At 49.1% G+C, this 26,986-nt stretch overlaps 2 protein-coding genes across 5 annotated transcripts; one reads left to right on the top strand and one right to left on the bottom strand.

Annotated features, from left to right (window-relative positions):
* Positions 1-1,205: 1,205 nt before the first annotated feature.
* On the bottom strand, positions 1,206-13,501 carry Gucd1 (guanylyl cyclase domain containing 1). Of its 2 annotated transcripts, none has more exons than XM_028874223.2 (6): positions 13,414-13,501; positions 6,379-6,463; positions 5,478-5,643; positions 4,336-4,427; positions 3,890-4,131; positions 1,206-3,300 (listed from the first exon to the last, which is right to left on the bottom strand). In XM_028874223.2, the coding sequence occupies exons 2-6, from the start codon at positions 6,387-6,389 to the stop codon at positions 3,209-3,211; spliced, it is 603 nt and encodes a 200-aa protein (XP_028730056.1). In that variant the 5' UTR covers positions 6,390-6,463; positions 13,414-13,501; the 3' UTR covers positions 1,206-3,208. The 2 variants fall into 2 exon arrangements, with proteins under 2 accessions (XP_028730056.1, XP_028730055.1); XM_028874222.2 differs by lacking the exon at positions 13,414-13,501 and adding an exon at positions 12,858-13,067.
* Positions 13,436-26,986, top strand: Snrpd3 (small nuclear ribonucleoprotein D3 polypeptide). 3 transcript variants are annotated; one of them, XM_037200173.1, is made up of 4 exons: positions 13,436-13,525; positions 14,967-15,113; positions 24,930-25,122; positions 26,766-26,986. In XM_037200173.1, exons 2-4 carry the CDS (start codon positions 14,988-14,990, stop codon positions 26,825-26,827), a joined length of 381 nt encoding a protein of 126 aa, XP_037056068.1. In that variant the 5' UTR covers positions 13,436-13,525; positions 14,967-14,987; the 3' UTR covers positions 26,828-26,986. The 3 variants fall into 3 exon arrangements, with proteins under 3 accessions (XP_037056068.1, XP_028730058.1, XP_028730057.1); XM_028874225.2 differs by lacking the exon at positions 13,436-13,525 and adding an exon at positions 13,715-13,849 and having other exon boundaries at positions 14,972-15,113; XM_028874224.2 differs by lacking the exon at positions 13,436-13,525 and adding an exon at positions 13,719-13,849.

The following is a 26,986-nucleotide window of genomic DNA, read 5'->3' as shown; positions in this document are numbered from 1 at the left end:
CTCGGGGCTGAGATTACTGGCATGCGCCACCTTATCCAGCTGAAGTACTCTATTTTAAGGGCATGAGTTGCTCTTCCAGAGAACCCAGATTCAGCTCCCAGCATCTGCATGTGGTCGCTTACAGTCATCTGTAACTCGTTTCAGAGGGTCCGGCGCCCCCTTCTGGCCTTTTTGGACATAACACACATGGTGTACAGACAGACATGCTGGCAGAATCCTCATATACATAAAATTTAAAAATGTTTTTTTTTTTTTTTTTTTTTTTGAGACAGGATTTCTCTATGTAGCCCTGGCTGTCGTGGAACTTGCTCTGTAGACCAGGCTGGCCTTGATCAAACAGTTCCACCTGCCATTGCCTCCCAAGCGCTGGGCTTAAAGGTGTGCACTACTACCACCCAGCAATAAATCTTGTTAATCAGCTTTGAAGGAGAATCGCTGCTTACTGTGTCAGGGACACAGTAAGCCCCAAATGCTCAGAATCACCTCAAGCTTCCCTCTATTGGAAGCTCCAATCAGCAAAACTACCAACTATAGACACTTAAAGCATTTTAAAGGGAGTGTTAGGGTGGTTGGACCCTCGGGGAGTGACCTACAGCTTGCTCGACAGCTCTTGGGTGAACGCTGAACCAAGGGAGATGATCTGTAGAGAAGCCCACGAGAAGGACCCAATAGAACAAGCAGTAAGGCACCGAGCTCAGGAAGGTACTGGGCCTACATTTTTTTGCTGCTGGCGGGAAAGTGAGGAGACAGCAGCTTCTCCTTGATTGCTCTGGGGAACTCGAGTGGGGACTCTCAGCCTGAAGAAAGTGAATTTTGTCAGAGATTATCAGTCATCTCCGCTGGTGCTTGGAGGTGCCCTAATATTATGTCAAATAAAAGCCTAGAGGTGTTGGCTGCAGGCTGGAGCCAAGGAAACAAAGGGCTGGGGTCCTCCCATTGACCCCCCCTTGTTCCCTTCCTATAGATGACCATCTCCTTCACCTCAGTCAAATGTCCTGTCTTCACGAGCCAGTCTGAGTTCTGAAACGTATAGGTACTATCTATTGTCCAGCAGCAGGGCAGAAAAGGAAATTCCAGTGCCAACCAAGACCAGAGACAGCATTTCCAAGGACCCGGTTCCAAGCAGCCACGCCAAGGATTTGGGGAGGCAGGAACTCTGCAGGTTAACACGGCTTCACAATGCTGGACAAAAGGAGCGACCACCGTACAGTGAGAATATTTATTGAGAATGGCTCATTACAAACAAAATATATTTATGTATAAAATGCCCTGCTATGCAAAAGATCCCTTTCATCCTCCTGTGGCTAGAGTGGACAAGACCGGCTACAGTCCCCATGTGGCCTCCGAGCCTACCCTGGGCTGCATGAGAAGCTGAGACGCCGTGGGTGTCCCATGCTGTGGGCAAGTCTCTAGTGCAATGTAACAGAGTGCCTTGTGAAACTTCCTCTGTGACTGTCCTCAGACTGTCCTTGAAGACAGCCGCTTTCTTGTTAATCTTACAGACAGGTGGAGTCTAACGTGTGACTTGCCCTGAGAAGCCATTATCTGGGTCCAGGGGCGGAGTATTTTTAAATGTCCTAGATGGTTAAGATGACCACCTTTTATGGAAGCCACCTCCCATGAGCACCCATGAGCCTGTGTGCCACACCTCATGCCATGCGGCTGTCGAGAAGGCTTTACCTATCAACCCGTCCTATCAGCCAGTCTCAACAATTATACCTGAACCTCTTCTGAGGACACCCCTACCCATAGCTGCTATGTGGTTGGTACTCCTGAGCTTGGAGCTAGAGTTCCTTGGGGCCTTGGGCTACCCAGCATTAAGGCAATGGAAATGAGACCAGACTAAAAGCAGTACTAGTCTCTGAAACCCAGAGTGGCTGCCTAGCCAACAGCACCTCCCTTCAGCCCAAGGCTTCGTCTCATACTGAGGAATAATATGGGTGACTGGTCTGACTGCCCTTGTAAACAGACCACCTCTGCCCCTCAAACTACCATGAGGGGCCAGCTAGTGGTGGGGAAGCAGCTACCGCCACGTCATGCCTTGAGCACTGAAGACCAAGACCCCTGGAGCACAGGGGTGGTGAGAGGCTGCTGGGGTACCATGAGGCGTGGGCTCCCTAGTCTCCTTAGGAATGACCCATTCCCTCGTGTCTTTGGTGCAGCTTCCTGACTCAGCCTGCCGGCCAGGCCACGCCAGTCATCTTATGAAGACCTGGCCTATCTGCCCTTGTAAAGACGTCAGCGGTTTCAAAGTACCTGTGTCTATTATTGTCTTACTCCCCACACAGTGGAAACCCAAGTCTCAGTGAAATGGCACTCTTGCTACCAAGAGCAAAAAAAGGACAAAGAAATCAGCTCTAGTTGATGGGACCTGACACTGGCATTGCCTTCTTCAAGACGGAGGAGACCCAGGACTCTGTTCCAGTGCTCCTGGTGTGAACACCAGGGTGGAGGGGACGCGGCCTGCTGTTTTAGGCCTCTAGTACCCATCCTCAAAAGGCTCCCAGACTTAGAGGGCAGATAACTGCTGTGGGAAGTCAACCTGGTGTCAGGAGGCCTCCTGGATGCAGGGGCTCTCTGGGGAGTCTCTTGTCAGCTCCCTCTTCCTGGAACATTCTCTCTACTGTCATCCATTTGGCCCTGCCCACTCCTGAAGGCTTTCCGTTCTACAGGAGGGTACCTAGACGCTAAGAAGGTGTCAGCATCCCAGGGGTCAGAAAGCCTCAGTGGCTATGAGGTATGCTTATGCTGCATGGTAACAAGGCCTCGTGATCAGTCCCAAAGACCTGAGTCCCTTGGAGGCAGGAGAGGGCAGTGACGCCATCCACCATGGAGCTTGGAGCCAAAGTCTGCATTTGGGAAGTGTTCTCCCCAACCACGCTGCTCTTTCGGGGTTCCTGCCTCTCCCCTTGCCTCGGGGTAGCTGCGGTCAGACTTTAGGGCTTCCTCTGGGCACAGCTGGCGTCAGACTTAGGGTCTTGAGAGATCCTCTCCTTAGGTGCTCTTGGGTTGTCTCCAGCAACGAGAAGGCGTTTGGGGTAAGTGGCAGGATGACACTGGGGGACAGAGCAGTCACCGAGTTCCCAAGGGCTTTGTTAAACGGGCCGAGACTACAATGCTGAACCTCAGCCCCAGCAGCCCTGAGTGGGGGCATCCTGAGTGGGTCTGGCTCGGGTAGGACATGGGGAGGGTCTGAGGACCTAACACGTCAGCTGTCCAGGTAGACAAAGAGGATGTCCTCATCGGTGCCATAGCTGGTTCTGGCCTCCTCAAAGTTACTGATGCTGGTGCTGCACATTCCTGCCAGGTGTGAGAAAGACAGAGTTGGGTCAGTGGGTGCTGGTACCCAGGGGGACTGGATGGGGTCTGTGTTCTGCCGGCCTCGCCACCTCTCGGCTCAAGCCTTCCATCCCTAGGAAAACTTTCTTGCTTATTCAGTCCTTCCTGAGTTAGTTCTTTCTTCTGACACCCTCCCAGTTTAGCAGAGGAAGTGACGCCCAAAGAGAAGAAAAAGTACGTTCAATATGTCTTAAGACACACTGATGGTCCTTCTCCACACCATGGCCTGAGGGCAGTGGGCAGGTCTGCAAGGGCGAGGTCTGGCCAGACTTTCTAGCTTGTGTGCTGCCTATCCTAGGAAGCCGAGGAGCAGGGGCAAGAGCCTGCGGAACCTAAGTTATCACAGTGGGGACCCGAGGAGGCAGCTGGAAGCCAGGACAGTAGCAGGTTTAGGGCAGGTTTGCCTGTGTGAACAGAAAGACCAGCCCTGATGACGAAATCCCAGGAGAGGCCCAGGCTTTGGCCGGAGAGACATGGGCCGCACAGCAGTGGAAAGGGAGAAAGCTGTGTAAACACAAGCCACCCTGGCCCACCCGCCCCCGGCACTCACGGTCAGCATAGGCTGGGTTGTTATAGAAGATGCAGCTGGTCGCCCTGTTGTAGCCACGCAGAACGATGAAGTGGCCCTGGTAGTCAGGGGTCCGGCAGAAGCAGCGGTGGCCACTGGGAGTAAAGCAGCAGTACTTGACAGGGCTGGAGCACAGGTCACAGTGCAGCACGCCGGAGTTCACCAACACGATGGCCACGTGGCCCTGCGCCAAGTGTGCCTGGATGTCCTGCACACTCACGGTGCTGGGGGCCAGGGGGAAGGTCAGCCAGTGCCCGTGGGCCGTTGTCCCCGGCTTCCACACTGACGTCCCCCAGTCTGTACGCATCCCCAGTGCTCTGATACCTAAGGGCTGGGCTTGTCTGCCTGCCCGCTGCCCTGAGCGCCCTGCAAGTGGCAATGTCCCGGCCGGCCACTGTGACCCAGGAAAGCTGGGGGAGGGGGCTTACCATTTCTCCACTCGCACTTGGCAGGCCTTGGCTTGTGCAAACAGCTGGTTCACCCGGGTCTCCTCCGTGTCAAAGTGCTTCCTATAGAAGGACTGAAGCGAGAAGGGCAGGCTGGAGTCGTCCCCATCCCGGGTGCACACGCTCCATTTAGATGAAGCAAAGAGCATGTTAGAGAAGCAGGCGGGCGGCTCTACCCAGCCTGCCCAGGAAGAAGGCTGTGTCTGTCCCTGGCTGGAGAGTGGACAGGACCACGCAGCGGATGAAAAGGATGCTCAGGAGTTGAGAAAGCAGAAGATTTGGACTAGCTCCCCGAGGAGGACTGGTCAGGCCATTCTCTGGTAGACGTGAGCAGTGGCCTAAAGCAAAGGGGCAAGGAAGGCCAGGCTGCCTTTCCGACCCTGCCAGGATGGCTCAGTCACAGCCCAGTGTAGCCAAGCATGACTACGGAACATCCTCTGCTTGGTGCTGGGACCTCACGTGACCAGAGCCCCAGGAGGCAGGCCAAAGACATTCTGTTCTCAGGTCCCCTTTTTCTGACTTAAGATTTAGTAGCCTTCTCTACCTGGCATGGGAGGTTCAAAGAAGAATTAGGCTGACTGCCACTGGCTACCATGTGACAGTCCCTTTGCCAACGAGGCCAGAAGAGACTACCCTGCCAAGCCTTGGCTCCTGGGCCAAGATCGCCCCAAGGGCAGGTAAGACTGGGTCTGGCTTTGTAAGGGGACAGAATACACTGGTGTGCTGGTGTAGCCATTTACGATGGCATTATTTTTCAAGAAAGAAAAAAAAAGAGAACAGACAGACAATACATATTTTTCTTCCAGAATACCAATTACCCTGGTGAGAATAAAGAAAACAAGTCAATGAGAGTCATGTAAGATCAGAGTATGATTCCACAGCCTTCGACCTGTCCTGTGCCGCAGTGGAGAAAGATGCAGAAGTCCAGAACTCAATGTGCAGATGTTCCAACAGCCCAGACCTCAAGGTCACCTGTCTGTAGTCTATCTCCACTGCCACTGGTCTCTGTACACCTGTGCATTTACTCAAGTGTCCGGGCAGTGACCCTCCTCTCTTCTGTGATAACTGGGTGGCCTACACCTCTGGTTTCCCACGTGCAGAAGGCCCAGTGGGTAGCTGCTCACCTGGTTCTTGTAACCCTTGTCAACACCCAGAGTCTGGGTACAGAAGCGGTGTCTCACACCAAAGTGGCGCATCAGGTAGGCCAGGTCGATGGTCCAGATGCTCCTGGTCAGCTGCAGCTCCTGCAGGGCATTTTCAAATTCCCCATCGTCTAGCTGGCCCAGGTACCTGAGGGCAAGAGGGCAGAGATCAGCTTGTTCTTGAGGCAAAGCTAGATCAAGTCACCCTCCAATATGAGTGTCACAGCCACAGCTGACACTTCTGATCCTCAGAAGTCTCTGTCCTTTATCATGAAAGCACCATGGTGGCTTTCAGGGCTCAGACAACCTGGCACACCGGCTAGCCCCAGAGTGAAGGGCCTGGACTTTGGTTCTTGCATCTCTTAGGGACTATGTGAACTTGAAGAAGTTGCTGCTCTCTTTGGCTTCATGATTGCATATCTTGGGTCACAGAAGTGGTCTTCAAAACTTCAGGCACTAAACATTTGATTAAGTTCTATCTTTTCCAGAATTCTAGTACGTAAGATAGATAAAGGAGAACTGATCTGGGTCTCCAGGCAACCAATTAAAAACTCTTGTCCAAGGTGACGGTAATGGTCCTTTCTGGCTCAGACTGTCAAGGTTCTTATATTTATGTAGCATCCTGGTAGCCTGCTATCAGAGGGGTAGACGATGCAGCAGGCACCCAACCTGAACATCTGTGAATTCCTTGATCATCCCGAGCTCCCAGGCATTATCTGAGTGAACAGCCTGATCCACCTTCTGCTCATGTTTAAACTATGACAGGGCCTAAATGGAAACCAGGTCTCTTAAGTTTCAAACAAAGCCAACCCATACAGACGCTAGATCCCATCCAGGTTACTTCCTGTTTCATCCCTGAGCCATAGCAGGTGTGGACACTCACCGAAGCACCATCCTGGAGCAGGCCAGGCCACAGTCCCAATGGTATAGCTGCTGGATGATGGGCACAGGCAGCTGCACAAAGTCCCCTGCGAAGAAACAAGAGGGAGATCTCATTGTCTCTGCACAGTGCCCACCAATGCCACCAACACTGGAAACACCGTGAGAGGCTCTGCTGAAACTCTATAGGATCTCAGGGCCTTCCCACAGCCTGTTATTCTCAGCCCACCAGTACCCTCCCCTGGACATCAGCCACCCCAACTCTAAATCCTCCAGTGTGTTGGTCTCCATCTCACTTTAAGACAGACCAGTGTTAGCTGCTGCCTCAGCGTGTTCGCTTTCTTCCTCATCACCAGGGCCCATTCTAGACAGCATCTGCCCCTGCCACGACCCCTCACACTGGGGGTAGAGGGTCTTTGCACACAATTTCCTAGGTGGCTTCCCATGAGCTAACACCCACCCCTGGACTTCAACGCTTCTAAAGTGCTGCCCCGATCAGCAGTGACCCAGCGGGTCCGCCTGGCTCTAGTGTCCAGGACGAGCAACATGGGAAGACCGTGGCTGGGAAAGGGAAATGTCACACAAGCTAGATAAGTAGAATCCTCCTCCAAACTCTAGCTAGTACTGTCCCTAGGCAAACCTCTCAGCCTGTCAGTTGTGAAGTGGAACAGAAAGGGCCACACCCCAAGGTCATAGGTGGAACGAATACCCATTACACCTAGGCATTCTGGTACCATTGGCTGAGTGGAGGAACTCTCTACCCCCTTTCACTGGATTGAGTTTTGCTATTCCTAAAGTGGGGGACTTTGGTCTGATTTGGTCAACAGATTGAAAACTACTTTCCAAGAGCCTGGCACATGTACTGCGGTATAGTGACGAGTGGCATGGCAAGGTCCTGTCCCAGTGCGCAGCAAGAACAAACAGATAGGACAGATAAGCAACGGCGCAGGTTAGGAAAACAGTGGGTGTGCCTCAGAGAGCACAACATGGATGAAGAACAGGACGCGCTGAGGCCCTAAGGGGAGGACGAGCTGGCATGTGGCCGGGAGCAGCTTAGCTGTGAGTATGCACAAAGTTCAGTCTAGCTGGGTATGCGGGCACACTTCTAACAGGAGGGGCATAAGGCCAGTCTGGGCTATAGAATGAGACCTACATGCGTGTACGTACACACACACACACACACACACACACACACACACACACACACACACACTACTGGTCACCACTTCACTTATTTGACACATGAAAACCAGTCTGCTCACATTCCCCTTTGAGGATTGGTGGGATCTCCCCTGGGCCAGCTGACTAGCTCTGGGCAAAGTCAGCCCAGGGGCCCACCTACCAAGCCAGCCCTCTCCCATCACTTCCTATGCGCGTGTTAAACAGGAGGGCCATGCGCTAGCCAGATCTGTCCTGGCTCTTCTGACATGGTGTCTGAGTTTAACCTCCTGCTCTCCCGTGTCTTCAGGGACTGGTTGAATGGCCACTATTCCTAGGGCGTTCCCTAACCCCAGGTAGAACAGTCTCCATCTCTTGTGTGTAATCCTTTAGGCCTGAGTTCACACTTAAGGGCATAGAATGCAGCCCTTAAGTAGCTCTTATCTGTAGCCTGCTGGACAGGGTCTCACGATGGTTCCTAGCCATTCACCTCTAGGTGTACCTGTGGGAGCGGGATGTAACGGCCAACAGGCCACCTGACATTCCTGTGTCTGCTTCCTCCTCTGGGAAATGGACCACAGCTCACAGAATGCAGTGAGTAAATGGAGCAACAATATGAACAATGCTTTCTGTAGGAAATGATGTGAACTACCAGTTAGCTGGGTCTAGGCAAAGCTGAGGCTTCATGCCCTTCATTCTCTACCCCAGGCACCTCTAACCTAAGTCTTTCCAAGGCCCTTGGCCTTTTGCCATTTTGTAAATGCAATCTTGCCTGTCCCCTTCCCAAATCCTATTCCATCATCTGTCCCTGCACACAACAGCCAGAGGCAGCTCATCTACAGTTTCTAATCTTTAAACTCCTTGAGATGGATCTGGAGTTAGGCACACACCTTTAATCCCAGCACTGGGAAGGCAGAGGCAGGCGGATCTCTCTGGTTCAAGGCCAGCCTGGTCTACAGAGCAAGATCCAGGACAGCCAGGGCTACACAGAAGAATCCTGTCTCAACAAACAAAAACCAAAACAAACAAAAGTCCTTGGGATGGGCAGATGGCTCTGTGGATAAAGAACTCAAGAGTGAGGACCCGAGCTCAGGTCCCCAGAACCCACCCCCACCTGAAATCCTGGCAAGCAGACAGGCAGGAAATCTCCAGAGCAAGCTAGCTAGCCAGACTAGCAGAAATGGCAAACCCAAGGCTGAGTAAGAGATCCTACCTCAACATATAAGGCAGAGATGGTCAAGAAGACCATCTCTGATGACACCTGATGTCAGCCTTGGCCTTGCACACGCATGTACATATACGTACAATGCACATACACAAAACACATAAAAAGGAGATAATGAAGCTCTTACCTACTACATATACTTTTTTTTCTTTTCTTTTCTTTTGTTCTTTTCTTTTCTTTTTTGTAACAGGGTCTTAGGAGGCATGGGATGTCCTCGAACTTGATAGGTAGCCAAAGGTGACATTGAACTTCTGATCCTTCTATCTCTACCTCCTAAGGGATTACAGGCACGTGTCACCATGCCTAGTTTTACGTGGTGGTGGGGGTGGAACCCAGGGCTTCCTCTGGGCACTCACTACACCACTGGAGCCACATCTCATCCCCAGCCTTATACTGGATACTTATATCCCCAGTCCTAGCCTACAGGTCCCAGTTCGACGTAGGTCCACCAGACTCACCTCAATTTCACCTGTTCCAGCTGTCCCGTGAACCCACCAGTCTTAACTGTGCTGAGGCCATCTTTGCACACGTGACACCCTCAGTCTGGAACTCTTTTCTCTCTACTGTTCTTAGCATTTCGGCCTCAGTTCAAAAATCTCTTGAGGGTTTTTTTTTTTTTTTTCTGACTGTGCATTTGATGGGTGAGGAGGGCGTTCCTTTCTGACATCCTGTTTGTTTCATTCGGTGCTTAGCAAAAGCGATACAAAAAGCTGCAGTCACCTCACGGAGTCCTGAGCTTCCTGAAGAACAGGGATGGCTTGAGCCTGCATCCCTCACAACCAAAACTCATGTTGAAACAAACCCCACAGTGTGGTGGTAAGAAATTGCTGGGTCTCGAGGGGCTGGAGAGATGGCTTAGCAATTCTGAGTACTGGCTGTTCTTCCAGAGGACCCAGGTTCAGTTCCTAGCACAACCAGATATAACTCCAGTCTCAGCGGGTCTCCAACATCCTCTTACACACACACACACACACACACACACACACACACACACACACACAAGGTACACAGAAAACCCACAAGCAAACCACTCATACACACAAAATAAAAATAAATAACTCTTTAAATAAGAAGGTGGGTCTTTAGGGAAGTAACTCAGTCATGCAGTCTCTGAATTTGTGCCTTATAAAGGGTCAGGAAAAAGAATTTAGGCCATGTCTGTGTTTCCTTTCCAGCTGCTGTGATGGAACACCCCGACAGAAGTAACTTATGGAGAAAGGGTTTATTCTAGCTCCCAACTCCAGGTCACGTCATCATTTCTGGAAAGTCACAGTAATAGGGGACAGCCAGTCATACCACAGCCCATCAGGAACAGGTGGCAAGAATACATAGGCCCCTCCCCCCCTTTTACCAGTCTGGGGCCCAGCCCAGGAAACAGAGCTGCCCACATTTAGTGTGAGTCTAATTCAATGAACCCATTAAGAAAATCTCTCACAGTCAAGACTAACAGGCCAATCTGACCTAGACAATTCCTCATTAAGTCGCCTTTCCCGCATGATTACAGATTATATCAGGTTGACGATTAAAACTGAAAAGCCAGAGATGGCCGAGCAGTTAAAAAGTGCTTGATGCTTTTGCAAAGGACCCAGGCACAGTTCAGTTCCAAGCACATAGACAGCGGCTTACAGCTGTTTGTAACTCCAGTTCAAGGCGCTCTGACACCCTCTTCCAGCCTCTGAGGGCACCTGCATGGGCATACATGCAGACAGAACACTCAAGACACATAAAATTGTATAAAGGACATCTTAGAAAGGAGAGGGGGGGAGGGAGAGGAAGAGGGAGGGAGGGAGAGAGGGGGGGAGAGAGACAGAGAGAGAGAGAGAGAGAGAGAGAGAGAGAGAGAGAGAAAGAGAGAGAGAGAGAGAGAAGCAAGCCAACAGCCATAGGCCTTTGTCTTTTTACCCTTCTGATATTCTGCTGTGCCAGGCAGGACACAGTACTTCTCCCCTCTCCTCTCTTCCTGTCATGTGGGCATATCTAGAGAGTTGTCTATAAGGAACAGATGGGTCTTAGAATTCTCAGCCTCCAGAACTATGAGAAAATAAATTCCTATTGTTTCTAAGTCATTCAGTTGTGCGAGTGGACTAAGACAACGGGGAGCTTGCTGGTCTTGTTTGCTGCTTCCTTGCCTAGTACCGGATGTTTAGTAAGTAACCCATTATTACACCTGAGGCTGGTGGTGGAGCATTGTCAGGGACCGAGGTTCAATCCCCAGTGCTACAAATTAAAAAAAAAAAAAAAAAAGGACGGAAGAAAAGTCAGACTTACTGAAGAAATGATGAGCTGTGGGACAGGCTCTGGGCAAACCAAGGTGACGTAAACCTCAGTCTCCAGAGACTCTTACTCTAAAACAGTTCTCCCATGGTATGCTGGTGGAAAACTCTCTGCTATCAAGATGGGTGTCTTCCCTTTCCAGAAGCTTCATTGAGGTTGCAAATGGCCTTTTTGCTCTAATCTACTCAGGCTGATAACTACCCAGGTTTTGTTTTTATCTGACCATTGATCTGGCATGTTGCTTTTTCATCTCTGACATCTAAATGCTCTGCTCCCCCACAACATGCTCATAGAGAGGGCACCTGCTTTCTCCCTGGCCAGCCTGAGAATTCTGTAATAGGCAGGTAGGGCCAAGGTTGCATTTGCCTCTACCCAGCCTTCACCCACACCTGGCATTCATACGTGCTGTTGAATAGTTTTTTTTTTTTTTCTTTGTTTGTTTTAAGCTCTACCCCTTAGAATACTTACTTGTCACTACAATGCCCATTAGTTCTAGGCTTCCTGATCACAACTCTCTGTTGGAGACTCCCTCTTTAGTCTGTGGTCTGCGCTCTGGTTCTAATTAGTTGGGCCATGCCTTTCCTTATACTGTTATAAAATGTGGGATAGGACAGTTGCTTTTCAGGGTCCTAAGAGACTCAGCTGTCTGTCCTCTTTCACTCAGCCTTAGAACCCCTAGATCATGAGGCCTCACAGGGCAAGCACCCCTGCTTGGCTATCCTGATCTTGGCAAAGACAAGATGTTTGCTGGGAGTAGGCGATAAGTGTAGGAGAGGCCTTGGTATTTGTCCAGATAACAGCGTTAGCATTCAGAGCCCCAAACTGCTATTGATATTGATACCTGAAGCCGAGACATGACCCTACCTGACAGCTAGGGTCTGCTTTGGTTGTGGCCTGGCCTCAGTTGTCCGGTTGTCACTAGAGAAGGAAGGCAGTCAACTCTCCCTGGACACTTTCTCCCTCTCAGCCTCAGTCTGCTCACCTCAGAAAGTACAAATAACAGCAGTAGCCTACTTCCCTGGGATTTATGAAAATTAATTCTACACCGTCTATAAACATTTTACCACTGTATCTACCTCTTAGCGCCCAACACAAGTGAGCCATTATCTGCTGACACTAAGAAAGCGCAATGATCTTGTCAAAGTTCACAGAGTTAGATAATTGAGGCAGTAAAAATGCAAATCCCAGTATAGGTCCAAGCCCTGCTCCAGGCCACCACCAGAAGGAACCACTCTCTGAACGTGATGTTACTCTCCAACCGACACTAAAGGGTTTGGGTACCAAACCCCTTGACCCCTCCCATGAGACGGCACCTCGCCGTAACAGTTTATTAGTACCAACTCTTGGGCCTTAAGCAGAGCTCCACCATGACGTCCAGCTTTCCCCCCTTCTTGAGCAAGCAAAGGGGCTGGGCGCTGCGTTTGGGAAGCCAGAGGAAAAGTCCCTCCCGTTCTTTCTCCCTTCACAGCCCCAAGCTTTGCACAGTTGCCCCTGGGAACAGGATCCCGCAACGTGGTTCAAAAGCAAAGCAGAACTATTCGTTTCTGGGGAAGGTAGTGCCTTTGCCCCCTTGGACTTTTCCACTTGACTGCTTGCTCTCAGAACTCCCGGAGCTTCCAGCCCCGGGAGACTCGGTAACAAACAGCAGAAGTGGCGGACGGGAGATGAGAAGGAATATCCACCTAGCTAAGGTCCACTAGAAGCTCCAGTCTGGGGTGAGGCCGCGGCCGGCCCAAGGTCGCGCGGCCAGACCCTGCCCAGCTCTAGGGCGGAGTCCCCCCTCGGTTTCCCCCGGGGAGGGCAAGGCCCTTTGGAGAGGCACTGACCGGGCTCGAGCGGCTGCCCCGTGGCCTCTGCCTCCGTCCTCATGACCCGGGTGGCGCAGGGCGCCCATGGCCCCGGCCTGGAGCTGATTGCAGCTGCGACTTCTGCTGGGCAGCGAGCGCGGCCGGTGTGGGTAGCGTTACTCCTCCTCCGCCGCCGCCGCTGCCGCCGCCGCCGCCTCCGCGGTTCAGAGACCGGTAGGCGGGGGCTAGGCCACCTCAAGCCACGCCTCGTCCCTTCCAGGTCTGGGACCTGGAGCCCCGCCCTTCCCCTAGGCCACGCCTCTTGCCTGCCGCCCACTTCTCCCCGCAGGTCCCTGCCCGTCCCCGGAAGCCCCGCCCCCTCCCGAGCCCCGCCCCCCCCAAGGCCCTTCCACAGCCACGTTGGAGCCTCACAAACTGCCTCCGGCTGCGCTTGCTCCTTTGCAGCCTCAGGTGGTAGCTCTGGCCCCTCGCAATGCCCCCATCGAAACGCCCAAGGATCCTTTTCTGACTCCCTTTAGGTCTTAGCTACACGATGAATAATGATAAGTTTCCCTCAGCTCAGTGCACCCCTTACCTGCTGGCGACCAGACCCAAAGCTTAAATTCCTAGTCCGAGCCTCGCTTCCGGTCGCTCCAGAGCCTTGGTCTCCAGCCTAGATCCCGCCCAATTCGTCCCTGGCGCACTTTGTAAGTGTGGGTCCCCATGTTCCTTTCTAGGATTGATTTTTTTATCGGCGATTCCCCCCCTCCCCCGGTCCTCTCCAGTGCCGGAACAATAGTGCTAGCGCTCTCGTTTCCCAGCCGGCGGAGTAAGGGGAAAGCGTAAGTGAGCGTACGCTCGCCGCTGGGGAAAGGAAAAGGAGGAGCCCTGCGCACGGCATTCTGGGAGCGCGCGGTATTCTGGGTACCCGGGGCCCGCCATTCCCTCGCTTCACGCCTTCGCCTTTCTAACGTTTGTGCCAGAACCGAAAAGGGGCCTGCGGTCCCTTGGTGAGGAGAGGCGGCGAACCGGTAAGAGGAGGCCGAGGCTCCCCTAGAGGGTTCGGGGCAGGAAGGGACCCTGCCGAGGAGCTCAGCGGGGCCTAGCGGAGGGCCAGAAGCCCGGGCCGATCCAAACACGGTTTCGCTAGCGCTTGGAACAGTTATGCACGCCTGGTCTGCGTGTTCTGTGCCTTGCCGGGTCGCCGGTTTTCGAAGCTTGCAAGCACTCATTACGAATGACCACCTTTCCCTCTGGATCATCGTTTTCACCGTCCTTTGCATCCCCGCCTCCACTCCGATTCCGGCACTGGTCCTCTCCTGCTTCCCACGCTGCGGCAGACGTTTTAGCCAGTGGCCCTGCTGCAGAAGCTCCATGTTCGATCCACTGTGTAGATGCTGCAATTTTTTTCTTCTTGAGCCTTTGGCTATAATCCTGCTGTGTTTCTCCACCGTTTTCGTCAAAAAAGCCACACTCCTAAAGTTGAGAGCGGTGGTTCCTCACCAAGAGAGACGGCGTTTAACATCCTTATAGTTTTCTCGAGAACACAGGTTATGTGCTTATGAGGACTACAAAGGCCCTGTACATAGTCTCTGTCTTTTACTGAGAATAAGTCGAGCGTTTACCCTGATTGTTCTCATGATGAGCATTTCCTGTTTGTAGCATGTATCACTTTGTGAGCGCCTAGATACTTTATCCCCATCTTTAGTGAAAGGTTAAAGCTGAATTGAAACCTCCTCCTAGGTTTCTCTGGGTTTGGGTCTATGTAGTGTAAGGAACTGTGGCCTTTAGCAAAATGTGGTTGCTGAGCACTTGAAATATTACTAGTGTGACTAGGGGAAATTTTTTTTTAAATTTGTTTTGTTTGAATACATGTAAGCAATGGTTACTTTACACATCAGGTCCATGTCAGAGTTGTTTTGGTGAATATAAAGGGAGGGACTCTTGATTCCCACTAGCTCTCTCCTGTCCAGCTTACCATCCTTCCCCACCTCGCATGTTTGTGTGTACTTGCCATGGTGGTTCCTTGAAACCAAGAGTCAGACTCCTTCCACAGAAGATGCAGCTCTCACATATTTGCAAAGCTTGTGGAATGCCAGTCCTTCTTAAGCTCTGAAAGGTAACTGTTGTCTCTCCCTTCCACCCCAGCACAGGAAGAGTCCTGCCAAGATGTCCATCGGCGTGCCGATTAAAGTCCTGCACGAGGCTGAGGGCCACATCGTAACATGTGAGACCAACACTGGCGAGGTGTATCGAGGGAAGCTCATTGAGGCAGAGGACAACATGAACTGCCAGGTATCTTGCTTTGCACCTGGGGCTGTAAAGGAACTGTGGCTTCTGTGTAGCTTTGCGCCTTTCCTGGAACTCACTCTGTAGTCCAGGCTGGCCTTGAACTCACAGAGATCCGCCTGGCTCTTGCATTCCAAGTGCTGGGATCAAAGGCGTGCGCCACCACCGCCCGGCTTACTTGGAAGTCTTGATGGAGTTATTCCCATCCAACAGCTTACTGAATGCTTAATATGTGCCAGACACCCTTACAGTTTGTATGTCTATGTAGACTGAGTCTTGAGGCAGAAAAGTCATTTGACGGCCTGATGACCATATTATCAGGTATGTTCCAGCACTTGGGAGGCTGAGGTAGATGATCGAGAGTTCAAGGCCCTGCAAGTTGTATTTGACTTTGTTTTCTCCCATTTGGAAGAAGTGGAGAGTCTTTCAGAAGAGTCAGGGTCAAGAGCCACTGTCCGTTTTCCATCACAATTTATAAGTGTGGATCTCAAGCTCATATATTATGTGTGCTTTTTTTTTTTTTTTTTCTTGTAGAAAGTCTCATCTGATATAACAACCAAATTCTGACGTGTGGTCCGGTCATGGTAGTCATCCCTCTCCCCCCTCCCCTCCTGCCCCCTCTCTCCCATTAGTTAAGAACTTGAGCTTTGGAATTAGAAATTTGAGTCAGGTCATAATTAATGGCCTTAGGTATCTTAACCACTTGTTCTCTCCTCTGTAAAGTGAAGATGGAGTTATTTTGGATCCTCGGTGCTGTAAATGCCAAGACAGTGAAATACACAAGAGATTCATTGGGGAAGTGGTAGTGCAGAGTAACAGTGAGAGCGGGAGTATGTGAGTATTAGTTCCTATTCTTTTTTTTCTTTTAGTTTTTCGAGACAGGGTTTCTCTCTGTCAGTCTTTCTACCTGGCAAAGGCAACTTCCAGCAGGAGGAGTGCGTTTTGACTCACAGTTTGAGGATACAGCCTATCATCGAGGAAGTCATGATGGTGGGAATTTGCGAAGGCAGCTGGTCACGTTGAGTCTGCAGTGAGGAAGCAGACGAGTGCCCTGTTTAGCCCAGTCTCTACTTCTTATTCACTTGAAGTTGTGTCTCCTCACCTCAACCTGATCTAGACAATCCCTCACAGGCATGCTTGTCCCTTGAGTAATTCTGAATCCACCAAGTTGATGGTACTAACCATCATAGCAGGGGAGTTTTAAATCTCAGGGAGCAAAAAGAGCCTTGGACTTGAGCTTAATGCTGAGGAAATTTCACCGAAGTGAGAGTAGCAGGAGGCAGAAGTGGATTGGCTCTGCTGTTGCTGTCACTGGCAGCCTGTGAGGAGGGCTACCTCAGTGAGTGCCACGGTGGATCTCCAGAGTGGCAGCTGGAGGCTGTCGGCTCCACACACTCCTCCAGCCTGCTGTCTTCTGAAGTGGGTGAAAGGTGATATCCCTGACTGCTCCAGGTGATCCATACCTTGGAATCATTACAGAGATCAGATGGTTGTGTGTTTGCAGGAGCTGGCTCAGTGCTTTGCATGTTATAACTGTTGGACTCTGCGGTGCCTGTTACTGTATTCCACGTGAGAAAACTAAAGCTTGTAGAGGTAAAGTGTCTTATTTAGGTTCCCACCTATGGGTCAGGTGGCCAGACTATTGCCTTTAGGGTGTGTGTGAGTTAGTTATTTTCTGTGGTTGTGATAACACCATCAGGAGGAGTTTGGTTTGGCTCACAGTTCCAGAGGGAGTGTCCATCATGGCAGGAGAAATGGTAACAGCAGGAAGTTAAGTGCTTACATTTTCAATGGAAAGCTGGAAGCAGGGAGCAACCGTAAGTGTTGGAGAGTATTAATCTCAAAGCCTGCCCCCAATGACATTCTTCCTTCAGCAAGGCTGCATCCCCTAAGCCTGCCCCCCAAAAGCAACCCACCATCAACTGGGGGCCAAGTGTACAAACGCCTACAACTATGGAGGATACTTTTCATTGAAACTATTATAATTGTGCTGGTTAGTTTTTTATCCATTTGACGCAAGCTATGGTCGTCTTGGAAAAGGGAACCTGAGTTGTAAAAACGCCTCAATCAGATTCTCCTGTAGGCAGGCCTGTGGGGCGTTTTCTTGATTAGTGACTGGTGTGGAAGGCCAGTCTATTGTGGGCTGTGCCACTCGTAGGCGGTTGTTTCTGGGAGATATAAGAAAGGCAGCTGAGGCCGGGCATGGTGGTGCAGGCCTTTAATCCCAGCGCTTGGAAGGCAGAGGCAGGAGGACAACCAGGGCTACATAGAAAAACTGCCTCAAAACAATAGCAACAAAAAGTGTGCGTGTGTGTGAGTGCATATAGAGAGAAAGGTAGCCTGCTGAGCAAGAGCCTGGAGGGCAAGGCAGTAAGCAGCATTCCTCCGTGGTCTCTGCTTCAGTTCCTGCCAACTCGAGTCCCTTCCTTGGCCTTTTCAGTGATGGACTGTGATCGGGATGTGTATGCCAAACTCTTTCCTCCCCACATTGCTTTTGGCTGGGATGTTTATTCCAGCAATAGAAGCAAACTGAAACAAGATGTAGTTTCGAGTTGGATGGTGTGTTGTGTGTTGCTCTCTTTCCCTCTGCTGGGATGGAACCCAGTGCCTATGGCCTGAGGTTAAGTACTCTCCTGCTAAACCCCTTTGCCGGTTTGGGGTTGCTTTTAAGACAAGATCTCCCTCTGTAGATCCCAAGTTGGCCTTAAACACTTGATCCTCCTGCCTTATCATCAATTCTGTAATTACAGGCAGGTGCTACTCCACTCAGCTGTCAAGGTTCTCTGAAGTCCTATACTACTTGGTTTCCTTCCACAGAAAGGTCCTGGGCGGTATAGCTGACCTGCTTAGTGCTGTCAAGATCCTGACCTGTAGTAGTCTGCCTACAGGTCAGGAAGTGCCACTTTCATGGGTCCACTCCTGTCAATTAAGATATCTTTGTTTTAGGGCATTTAGCTTTGTGAGTAGAATGAAAGATTTTGGATAGTGACTATTAATGTATTTATTATGCTGCTTAAACAACTTACTGAGGCTTAAGGGCCTCCTCAGACAGCCCAGCTGTAATACGAAGTTGTCTGACTAGATGATTGTGGTATTCTCAGAAGTGCAGCCTACATGATGCAGAGTGCACGGATCTTGGTATTATCGGTTGCGACTTGGAAAGTAGTGTGTCTTGTGTGTGAGCTTTGTGCCTCCCTTGCTCTCTGTTCCCTCCAAAGTCAGTGATAACAGATGAATGCTCATTTTGATCTACTTGTAGAGTCTGTAAACATGGCCTTACTCTGAGGTACAAGGAATTGGGTCTTCTTTATGTCCTAATTTTTGCAGGGACACACTTTAACCCATAATACTGCGCATATCCAGATGAGTGTTCATTAGGTTGAACAGAGCCTGAGCACATTGCATAAAGAGCAAACCCCAGCAGCGGGTGAACACTGAACATTACACTCATATATCGTCTGGAATTGTGATAGCTTCTGCAGGTTCCCCTGCTGTTCCCTTCTTGGTCCCCAGTCCTTTAAAAATGTGGGCATCCTCCAAACACCTTCTGCATAATATTTCTGTTTATAAGCTTAGAACAGAGACAGGCAGGGTAGTACACAGCTATAATCTCAGCACACAGGAAAATGAGGCAGAGGAATCACCACAAACTCAAGGCAAGCCTGGACTTTGTGACACTGTGTCTCAAAAAACAACAACAAACCTGACAGATTTGGGAACCTGAGAGTATTCCATCAAAACCACTTCTTTCCCTGTGTGTATTGACATAGACTTCTTTAATCTATGTGTATTTAAATAGAGCTTATAAAGGCATATTCAGGTATGAGGACAGGCAGAAGGAAATCATTTTGAGATACAGATTTCTCTGGCATTCAGATATAGGAGATCCTATTAAATGATGTTCTTAGGTGCTGGAGGGATGGATCAGAGGTTGAGAGCACTGGTTGCTCTTTAAGAAGACCTGGCTTCAATTCTCAGAACCCACATGGCAGTAGGAACCATCTGTAACTCCAGTTTCAGGAGATCTGATGTCCTCTTCTGGCCTCTGAAGGCACCTGCACACTTACATTGCACATGCATACATACACATTAAATACATGAGTAAATAACCCCCCCTTTTTTTTAATGATGTTCTTACCAGCATCACTATGTAAAAATATGCCTCTTAGGATCTAGAGAGCCTTGGCACTTGTTGGGGAAGCACTATACCACTGAGCCACATACCCAGAACTTGATTGTTTTAACATGGTTTATTGTACTATTGTGTCATTTGGAAGCATAGTGTGTATATACATGAAATCTGTGGTAAGTTCCTGGGAATGGAACTTAGTGGGTCAGACACACATTTGGGCAGCTTAGGTTTGGACGTTTGCACAGGAAGATAGAGATCTTTTATCTCCTATTGTTTATACCCTACCACCTCAAGGTGAGTGTACCGGCCAGAGCTACAGGCAATGGCATTAGCTGAGAAATGGTGCCGTGTAGATGGAAGTGGTCAAAAGTCCCTGTGGTTTCCTTATTCAAGCTAATTTTTTAGCGGAGGTGGAGTGCCCCAGTCCCTTTCCCATCTTGAGAATAGATGACTTAGAATTAAAGGCTCCTCAAATGGAGACGTTTTTGGTTTTTGGCTCTGGGTGGTAATCATGGACTGAAGCATCATCTGTCTTAGTAGATGCCAAGGGGAAAACTAATATTTTCTTCACGATCAGAAGAAAAGGTTTCTTATGAAAAATGCTTGTAGTCAGATATTTAATAAATATTAAAAGCTACAACAAGCTGGGAATATAGCTTAATGACACTGCTTGCTAAGCATACCAAAGGCCCTGGATTCAGTTTTTAGCACCTTATACACACACACACACACCATCTCCACGTCCCGAGTGCAGGGGTTACAGGTGTGTGCTAACATGCCTGTTTTGTTTTTCATTATTTATAGAATATTAGTTTCTATAATCAAATCTATATAGATAAGACCTTACATAGTTAATACAGTATGCTACCCTTATACAATGGAGAAAAATAACATTTAACATTTCTAGACCCGTGTGGCTGTTAACTCATTAAATTGGAATATTTTTCCAAAGTTGACAGAGCAGCTAAAGTTTCTAAAAATCAAATTTTGTTAATATTTATTTTAAAAAAATATCAGTATGTTATGGAGCAACAGCTTTTCTGGGTCCTGTAGTTATCTGAACAAATTATGGAAACATTCATTGTGGCTGGCTTTATGTGATGCTAGGGTTCACTCATGTTAGGCAAGTTCTTCACCAGCTTATGTAGTTAATTTTTTTAATATTGTTTTTCTCAGAGGCTGAGGCAGGAAGACCATTTGAGGCTACCCTAGGCATTGTGATGACTCTTTCTAGTTTAAAAAAACAGTAACTTTTTAAAAAGAAAATGATGAACATGTGTTCTGGTTATTATCATAATGCCAGTAAATATAATTTAAGAAGCAAATAATAGTCAAATCTATTTCATCATACATCAATAGAAAAATTCTTAGAAATTTTTAAGTGGGAGAAAGCAGTAGAGTAAGTGGGTTTTACAGAAGCTTGGGGACTGTGAGGGCGCTGTTTGATCTGTCCACTTGGCTGTGACAAATCCCTCTGTAAACAAATAATCTGTGTGGAGTTGTTATCTTACAAAAATTATAGCCTGCAAGAAACTTACATAGAATTGGGTCATTTTGAAAAAGCAAAACATTGCATGTAACTAACACCAGGAAAGTTTGAGATTTCTCAATGCAGTGTGGTTGTTGTCTTTGGTTTTTTGAAACAGGGTTTCTGGCTGTCCTGGAAATCACTCTGTAGACCAGGCTGGCCTCGAACTCACAGAGATCCACCTGCCTGAGTGCTGGGATTAATGGCATGCATCACAGCCATCCCATTGGTGATGTGTTTTTTAAGGCAGAGTTACACTGTGTGGCCCAGGCCAGACTGAAACTTGGAATCATCTTGCCTCAGCTTCCCAGTCACTGGGATCACAGACAAAGGCATTCCTGGCTGTGTGGTTAAAGTTCTATAGATTACATAAGCTCTTTAGCTTGAGGAAGGGGAAAAAAACAACAGTGTTTAGGCTATATGAGCTTTCTTTCAAGGGAGTTGTGTTCTTTGTACTCTCATGCCCTGTAACATTTTTGTGTGTGTTTCCTAAGAATAAAGATAGATCAGTCATTTGATAGTGCAGCAACATGGGTGGCAGTTGAATGAATATCCAGCATGCATGTGTAAAATTATGCTCAAGTGTGTGTGTACTTTAGCATGTTGGCAGTCGAGGTCATGGAGAAAAGGAAGACCCACCTCTGAGACTCGGTGTTCCTGTGCTCTCACTACAGAGACCACTTCTGACACTGGATGGGAGAGTCCCCCACACACACGCTAAAAAAGAAGTCAGTGGGCAGCGTTGACCAGTTGGGTATTCCCTCATTTAGCTCACTTCTGATGCTACAGGGAGAGAGCCCTGGCTCTCACTGATTGAGGTTTCAGTCCTCAACACTGTCCTCTCTTTAGACACCAGGGAAAGCCCCAGTTTTAAACTGTGCTTCTGACTGGCTGGCTATACGTCCGTGTTATACAGTCCCCTCCTTGGGTTTGACCACCCTTTGTTTAAGCAGCTCATGGAATTCAGGGAAGTGCATTTACTGTAGAGCGTAGGACAAAGGATGCAGATGTGTCAAGCAAGGCCTGGGGGAAGAGACTCCATGCTTCTTCGTGATGCACCACTCTCCAGGAACTTCCACTTGTTTGGCTATCTAGAAGTTCTCCGAAACTTGTCCCTTCGGGTTTTGTGGAAACTTAGTTGAATAGGCAGGACTGAAATATGGATACCCATGTAAAAATTGATTTGGACGATGACAAGTGCTAGGAGTGGAACCGAGGGCCTTGCACATGGTAGGCAAGTGATCTGCCACTGAACTCCAGCCCACGCTTTCTCTTTCTAAAATGAAGGTCGTGGGAACTCACTTACAGACAGCTCAGAATTAGAGTTTCTCTACCAACCTAAGGGAAGAGAAATTCTAGCTTTTGTGGACTGTCTTAAAAAAGGATTAATGAGGTCAGACCCGTGGACAAAATACCATATTATACACTCCAGCATTACCTCACAATCCTGTATCATTCTTTCTCCATCTTGGCCCACAGATGTCATTTCAGTTGAATATCTAGTTTATGTTATTCATTGTGACTGTTTAGGAAAACCATAAACTCTTGTGTTCCTGCTTGATTTTCAGTAAAACATATATATAAAAGTGCTTGTGCCTGGAGAAATGGCTCAGCAGTCAAGAGCAATTGCTGCTTTTCCAGAGGACCAGGGTTGGGTTCCTAGCACTCAGGGGATCTTAACCCCACTGCCCCAGTCATACACTTGAATACAGTAAACCTGTATTTCTAAATGTAATTAAGATAAACCTATTGCTGAAAAGATGATGCCTTTAGCTTATGGTGCAAACGCAGGGCCCTCCTTGGGAGGGTACCACCATTTGTTTAGTAGCAGGATAGGACTGCATTAGAGCAGTAGCTGTGGGAGTATTTGTCAGGTGACACGGAGAACCCATCATAGGACATTAGTAGAAGCACTAGTTTAAGTCTTGTTGGATTTGTGTGACAGCCTCACGGAGCTTCTCAAGGCACAGTGGGGAGATGCTGAGTAGAGAGGGAGATTAGGCTCAGCAATCGTACATCCCCAAAATAGACATCGTAACTCAGATTAGATAGGCTTTCCTGGGTTTGTTATGTCCTAGGTGATTGAGACAGCCTTTAGACATACTTTGCCTTACTTAATTTGGTTTTTAACACTTTCAGGAAGGTAGTCTGTTACATTTTCAGGTAGGGAGTGACACATGAGGGTAGTGTGACTTTGGGCAGGACAGGGTGAGTAAAGGTGTAGACCTGACCTTCAGGGACAGATCTGCTTCTGGCAGGTTGTGTTGTCTCCCATAGGGTTTCATGGTACAAAATCAGTCATCCGGGGTCATTGTCATCTGCTTGCTGTTTATATTCATGCTCAGGAAATGTTTGTTGGCTTTTGTTGTGTTGTGTTTCCTCGAGTAGGGGAGGGAGGGAACTGGGGCTCAGAAAATTCTGAAGACATGCTCAGGGTTACACCTCTGCAAGATGGCAAAGCTAGATCTCACTGGAGATCCTCAGGCCACTTTGGTGTCTTCTGCAGAGTCACAAGTATGTCTGGAATTGAGGAGGTTGTGTGGAATACAGGTTCTTCAATTGGGTAAGCTAATCATAACGACTTGTCCAGGGAACTGTGGCAAGGACTTAGGAACTGAGATTTTGAGGAAATGGTGATAGGAAATAGGAAGCCTGCACCTGGTTGGTGGGAAACTGGGGCCCTCTTGCCCTTGAACGCAGAACAGGAACAGTGGTTTGAAATCCTAGAAACCATTCCCGTTGCTCAGAGCATTGATATGTTTTTCATTGTTTGTATTCAAGCAGGGACCACCTGGCCATTTAGAAAGAGCAAGGGAGTGTAAGACAGCAACATTTATAGAAGACAGAGTCCTGGCAGGTGATCACTAAGCAAATTAACCCAGTCCTGGAAAGACGGGTTTTCTCTCATTTGCAGCCCCTAAACTTTGTAGTCGTGTGTGTGTGTGTGTGTGTGTGTGTGTGTGTGTGTGTGTGTGTAAAATGAAAGTAGAAGTGGAGTTGTTTGGGGATGAGAAGAGGCAAGAGAAGGAAGGGGAGGGGACTGACAGCGGAGAAGATATGTTCAGTGTGCAGTATACACAGAGAAGAAAGGGGAGGGACCCAGGCGGGGAGATGTGTGCAGTGTACACAGAGAAGATACAGCATATCTTTGCAGTGTGGGCTTCACCCATTCTATTAGAGTGTAGTCAAAGTGGCACCTGTTGAATTTGGTGGTGGCAGGTTCGTGTCACCCCGACCCCACCCCGTGGGTGCCCTGACTGGGTTCATAGAGACTCCTCCTTCCCTTCATCCTACACCTACTCATGTTGGCTCATTGGTCCTCCCAAAGTACTGCCTTAGCCCTGTTAGCCGTTTCTCCATCCACAAGCCTGAGAGGTCTCCCCAGTCTGCGATGTGTCCTCAGTGCTGTGTAGATGTGCTGCTGTGGTCCTTGTGTGCTCAAGTTTTCCTCTCCTTGTGCAGGCGCTGCCACAGTCCCTTCTCAGTCCCCAGTCACCTGCCTCCCTAAAGTAAACTCGGAGAACTGTATCCAGTGCATACTTAGGACCTTGAAGGTGCCTTTCCAGCCCGAATGCCTGCCAGCAGGTCCATGAGAGGCTGCAGTTAGACACGAAGTTAGAAAGACTGTCACCATCACTCACAGGCTCCCAGGAGGCAGTGCACACTGGGCTCTGCAGCTGAGCTCAGCGGTTCCAGCCTGCCGTCTCTGCATATCAGCTGTTTGACTGGGTTTTTGTTGGATTGTAGTCTGTAAAAGTGGGAGAGCTCACACGGGAAGTGCCAACCATTGCTGTGATATTTTCCCAGCTTTGGCCGGCCTTTTTTTTTTTTTTAAAGATTTATTTATTCTATTTTATGTGTATGGGTATTTTGCCTCATGTGTGTATGTGTGTACACACCACGTGTGTGCCTGGTGCCATAGGTCCCCTGCAAATGGAATAACAGACAGTTGTGAACTGCCATGTGGATGCTGGGAATTGAACCCAGGTCCTCTAGAGGGGCACCCAGTGCTCTTAACTGCTGAGCCATTTCTCCAGCCCCTTTGCCTCTTTTATGCTGGTGTCAAGCTTTTGTATTTCTAAACTTACTCTAATTAAAGGCTCCCTGGCTTTGTGTGCTTCAGTGATATGACCCTTACAAATAAACAGTGATTCTCTTCCAGATGTCCAACATCACAGTCACCTACAGAGATGGCCGAGTGGCGCAGCTGGAACAGGTATACATACGCGGCAGCAAGATCCGATTTCTGATATTGCCTGACATGCTGAAAAATGCACCCATGTTAAAGAGCATGAAAAACAAGAACCAAGGCTCGGGGGCTGGCCGAGGGAAAGCTGCTATCCTGAAGGCCCAAGGTAGGTGCTTCAGGGCTGGCTTCAGAGTCCTTCGTACCCTGTTTCTTGTTGCATGGGGGCAGGGGTGAATCTGGCCACACTGCTCTCCACACATGCTGCTGTACCCTGTCCTGACTTACCCCCAGACTTGAGAAATCCTTGGTAATAGGGCCTTTCCCATTATCTTTCTTGCCTTACTTGATCCTATCACAGAGTTTAGTAAAATCCCAAACTCTCCTTAGGGGGAAAAAAATGCAAGGATGGCTCACACTTAGAATCCCAGTACTCCAAAGGCTAAGGCAGAAGAGGCCAGCCTGAGCTACATAGCAAGACCCTGGAGAGACAGGCAGAGAGAACCCTGTCTTTTTTTTTTTTTTTAAAGTTTATTTATTATGTATACAGTGTTCTGCCTGCATATATGCCTGCACTCCAGAAGAGGGCATCTGATCTCATTATGGATGGTTGAAAGCCACCATGTGGTTGCTGGGAATTGAACTCAGGATCTCTGGAAGAGCAGTCAGTGCTCTTAACCTCTGAGCCATCTCTCCAGCCCCCGAGAACCCTGTCTTAAGTGAAATACTCTCCTATAGTGAAGGTCTTTCCTTTTCAAAAATTTTATCTGCCAGTGGTGGTGGTGGTGGTGGTGGTGGCGGCGGCGGTGGCGGTGGTGGTGGTGGTGGTGGCGGTGGCGCACGCCTTTAATCCCAGCACTCAGGAGGCAAAGCCAGGCGGATCTCTGTGAGTTCGAGGCCAGCCTGGGCTACCAAGTGAGTTCCAGGAAAGGCGCAAAAACTACACAGAGAAACCCTGTCTGGGGAAAAAAAAAATATTATCCAAGAGAGCTAGGCAGCTTGCTCTAGTCTAGTGAGGATGTGGGTTGATACCTGGAACAGTACCGTAGCCTTCCTAGAACTGTGTGCAATCCCCCCCCCCCATTCACCCAAGATAGAAAGAGGAATAACAAACCAAAGAAAGAGTTCCACTCAAGTGTGTCTTGATGGACCAGTGAGCTTAGTAGGGTTATTCGGGAGCATGGCTGGCTCTTGCCGCTTCACTGAGAACCCGAACTCCACATGGGTGATAGTTGATGAAAGCTGCTTCGCTGGAGTTCCCCTTCAGTTCACTGTCCGCTGTCTCTGTATTTCTCACCTCCCAAGACAGTGTGCAGCTGGGGCAGGATCCCTCAAGATGTTCAGCCTCATAGTCACAACAGATTGATTTTCTGTTTGCCTTCTGAGACAGGGTTCCCCTATGTAGCCTTGGCTGTCCTGTAGACCAGGCTGGCCTCGAACTCAGAGATCACCTACCTGCCTCTGCCTCCAGAGTGCCGGGATTAAAGGTGTGTGCCACCACCATCTGGCTCTTCTTTGTTAATTTTTAAAATTGGGTGAATTAGCTCATTTGTGAGGTAGGGGACACATGGAGATGCGAGGACAACTTGTCAGTCAGTTCTCCCCACCACCACCATGGGCTTTCTGGGACCTGAACTTAGGTCAGCAGGGTTGGCAGCAAGTACTTTACTTGCTGAAGCATCTTGCCATTCCTTGTTTCAAATTTTCTTAAACTTGACATTAAACCCTCCTGTGACTTACACCAGAGCTGGTGCCCAGGCTCTAGCTTGTCATGAGATTCCCAAGCACTCTGACCTCTCTTTTTCCTTTCAGTGGCTGCAAGAGGAAGAGGACGTGGCATGGGGCGTGGAAACATCTTCCAAAAGCGAAGATAACTTTCTCTATGAAGAGAATTTTGTCCCTTTCTCTTAGGTTATTGGAGATTGGCGGGTGGGGGGGCTACATGTGCATATGTTTTAGGTTTTCTTTTGGTATTTCTCTTTGTATCAGAAACTGTTAAGTTTAATAAAACTGGTTGTTTTGTGGTTTGTTTA

This window comes from Peromyscus leucopus, chromosome 16_21 (assembly GCF_004664715.2).
Source record: "Peromyscus leucopus breed LL Stock chromosome 16_21, UCI_PerLeu_2.1, whole genome shotgun sequence".
In the NCBI taxonomy this organism is placed as follows: domain Eukaryota; kingdom Metazoa; phylum Chordata; class Mammalia; order Rodentia; family Cricetidae; genus Peromyscus; species Peromyscus leucopus.
This window is presented reverse-complemented; position numbering and strand designations above follow the sequence as displayed.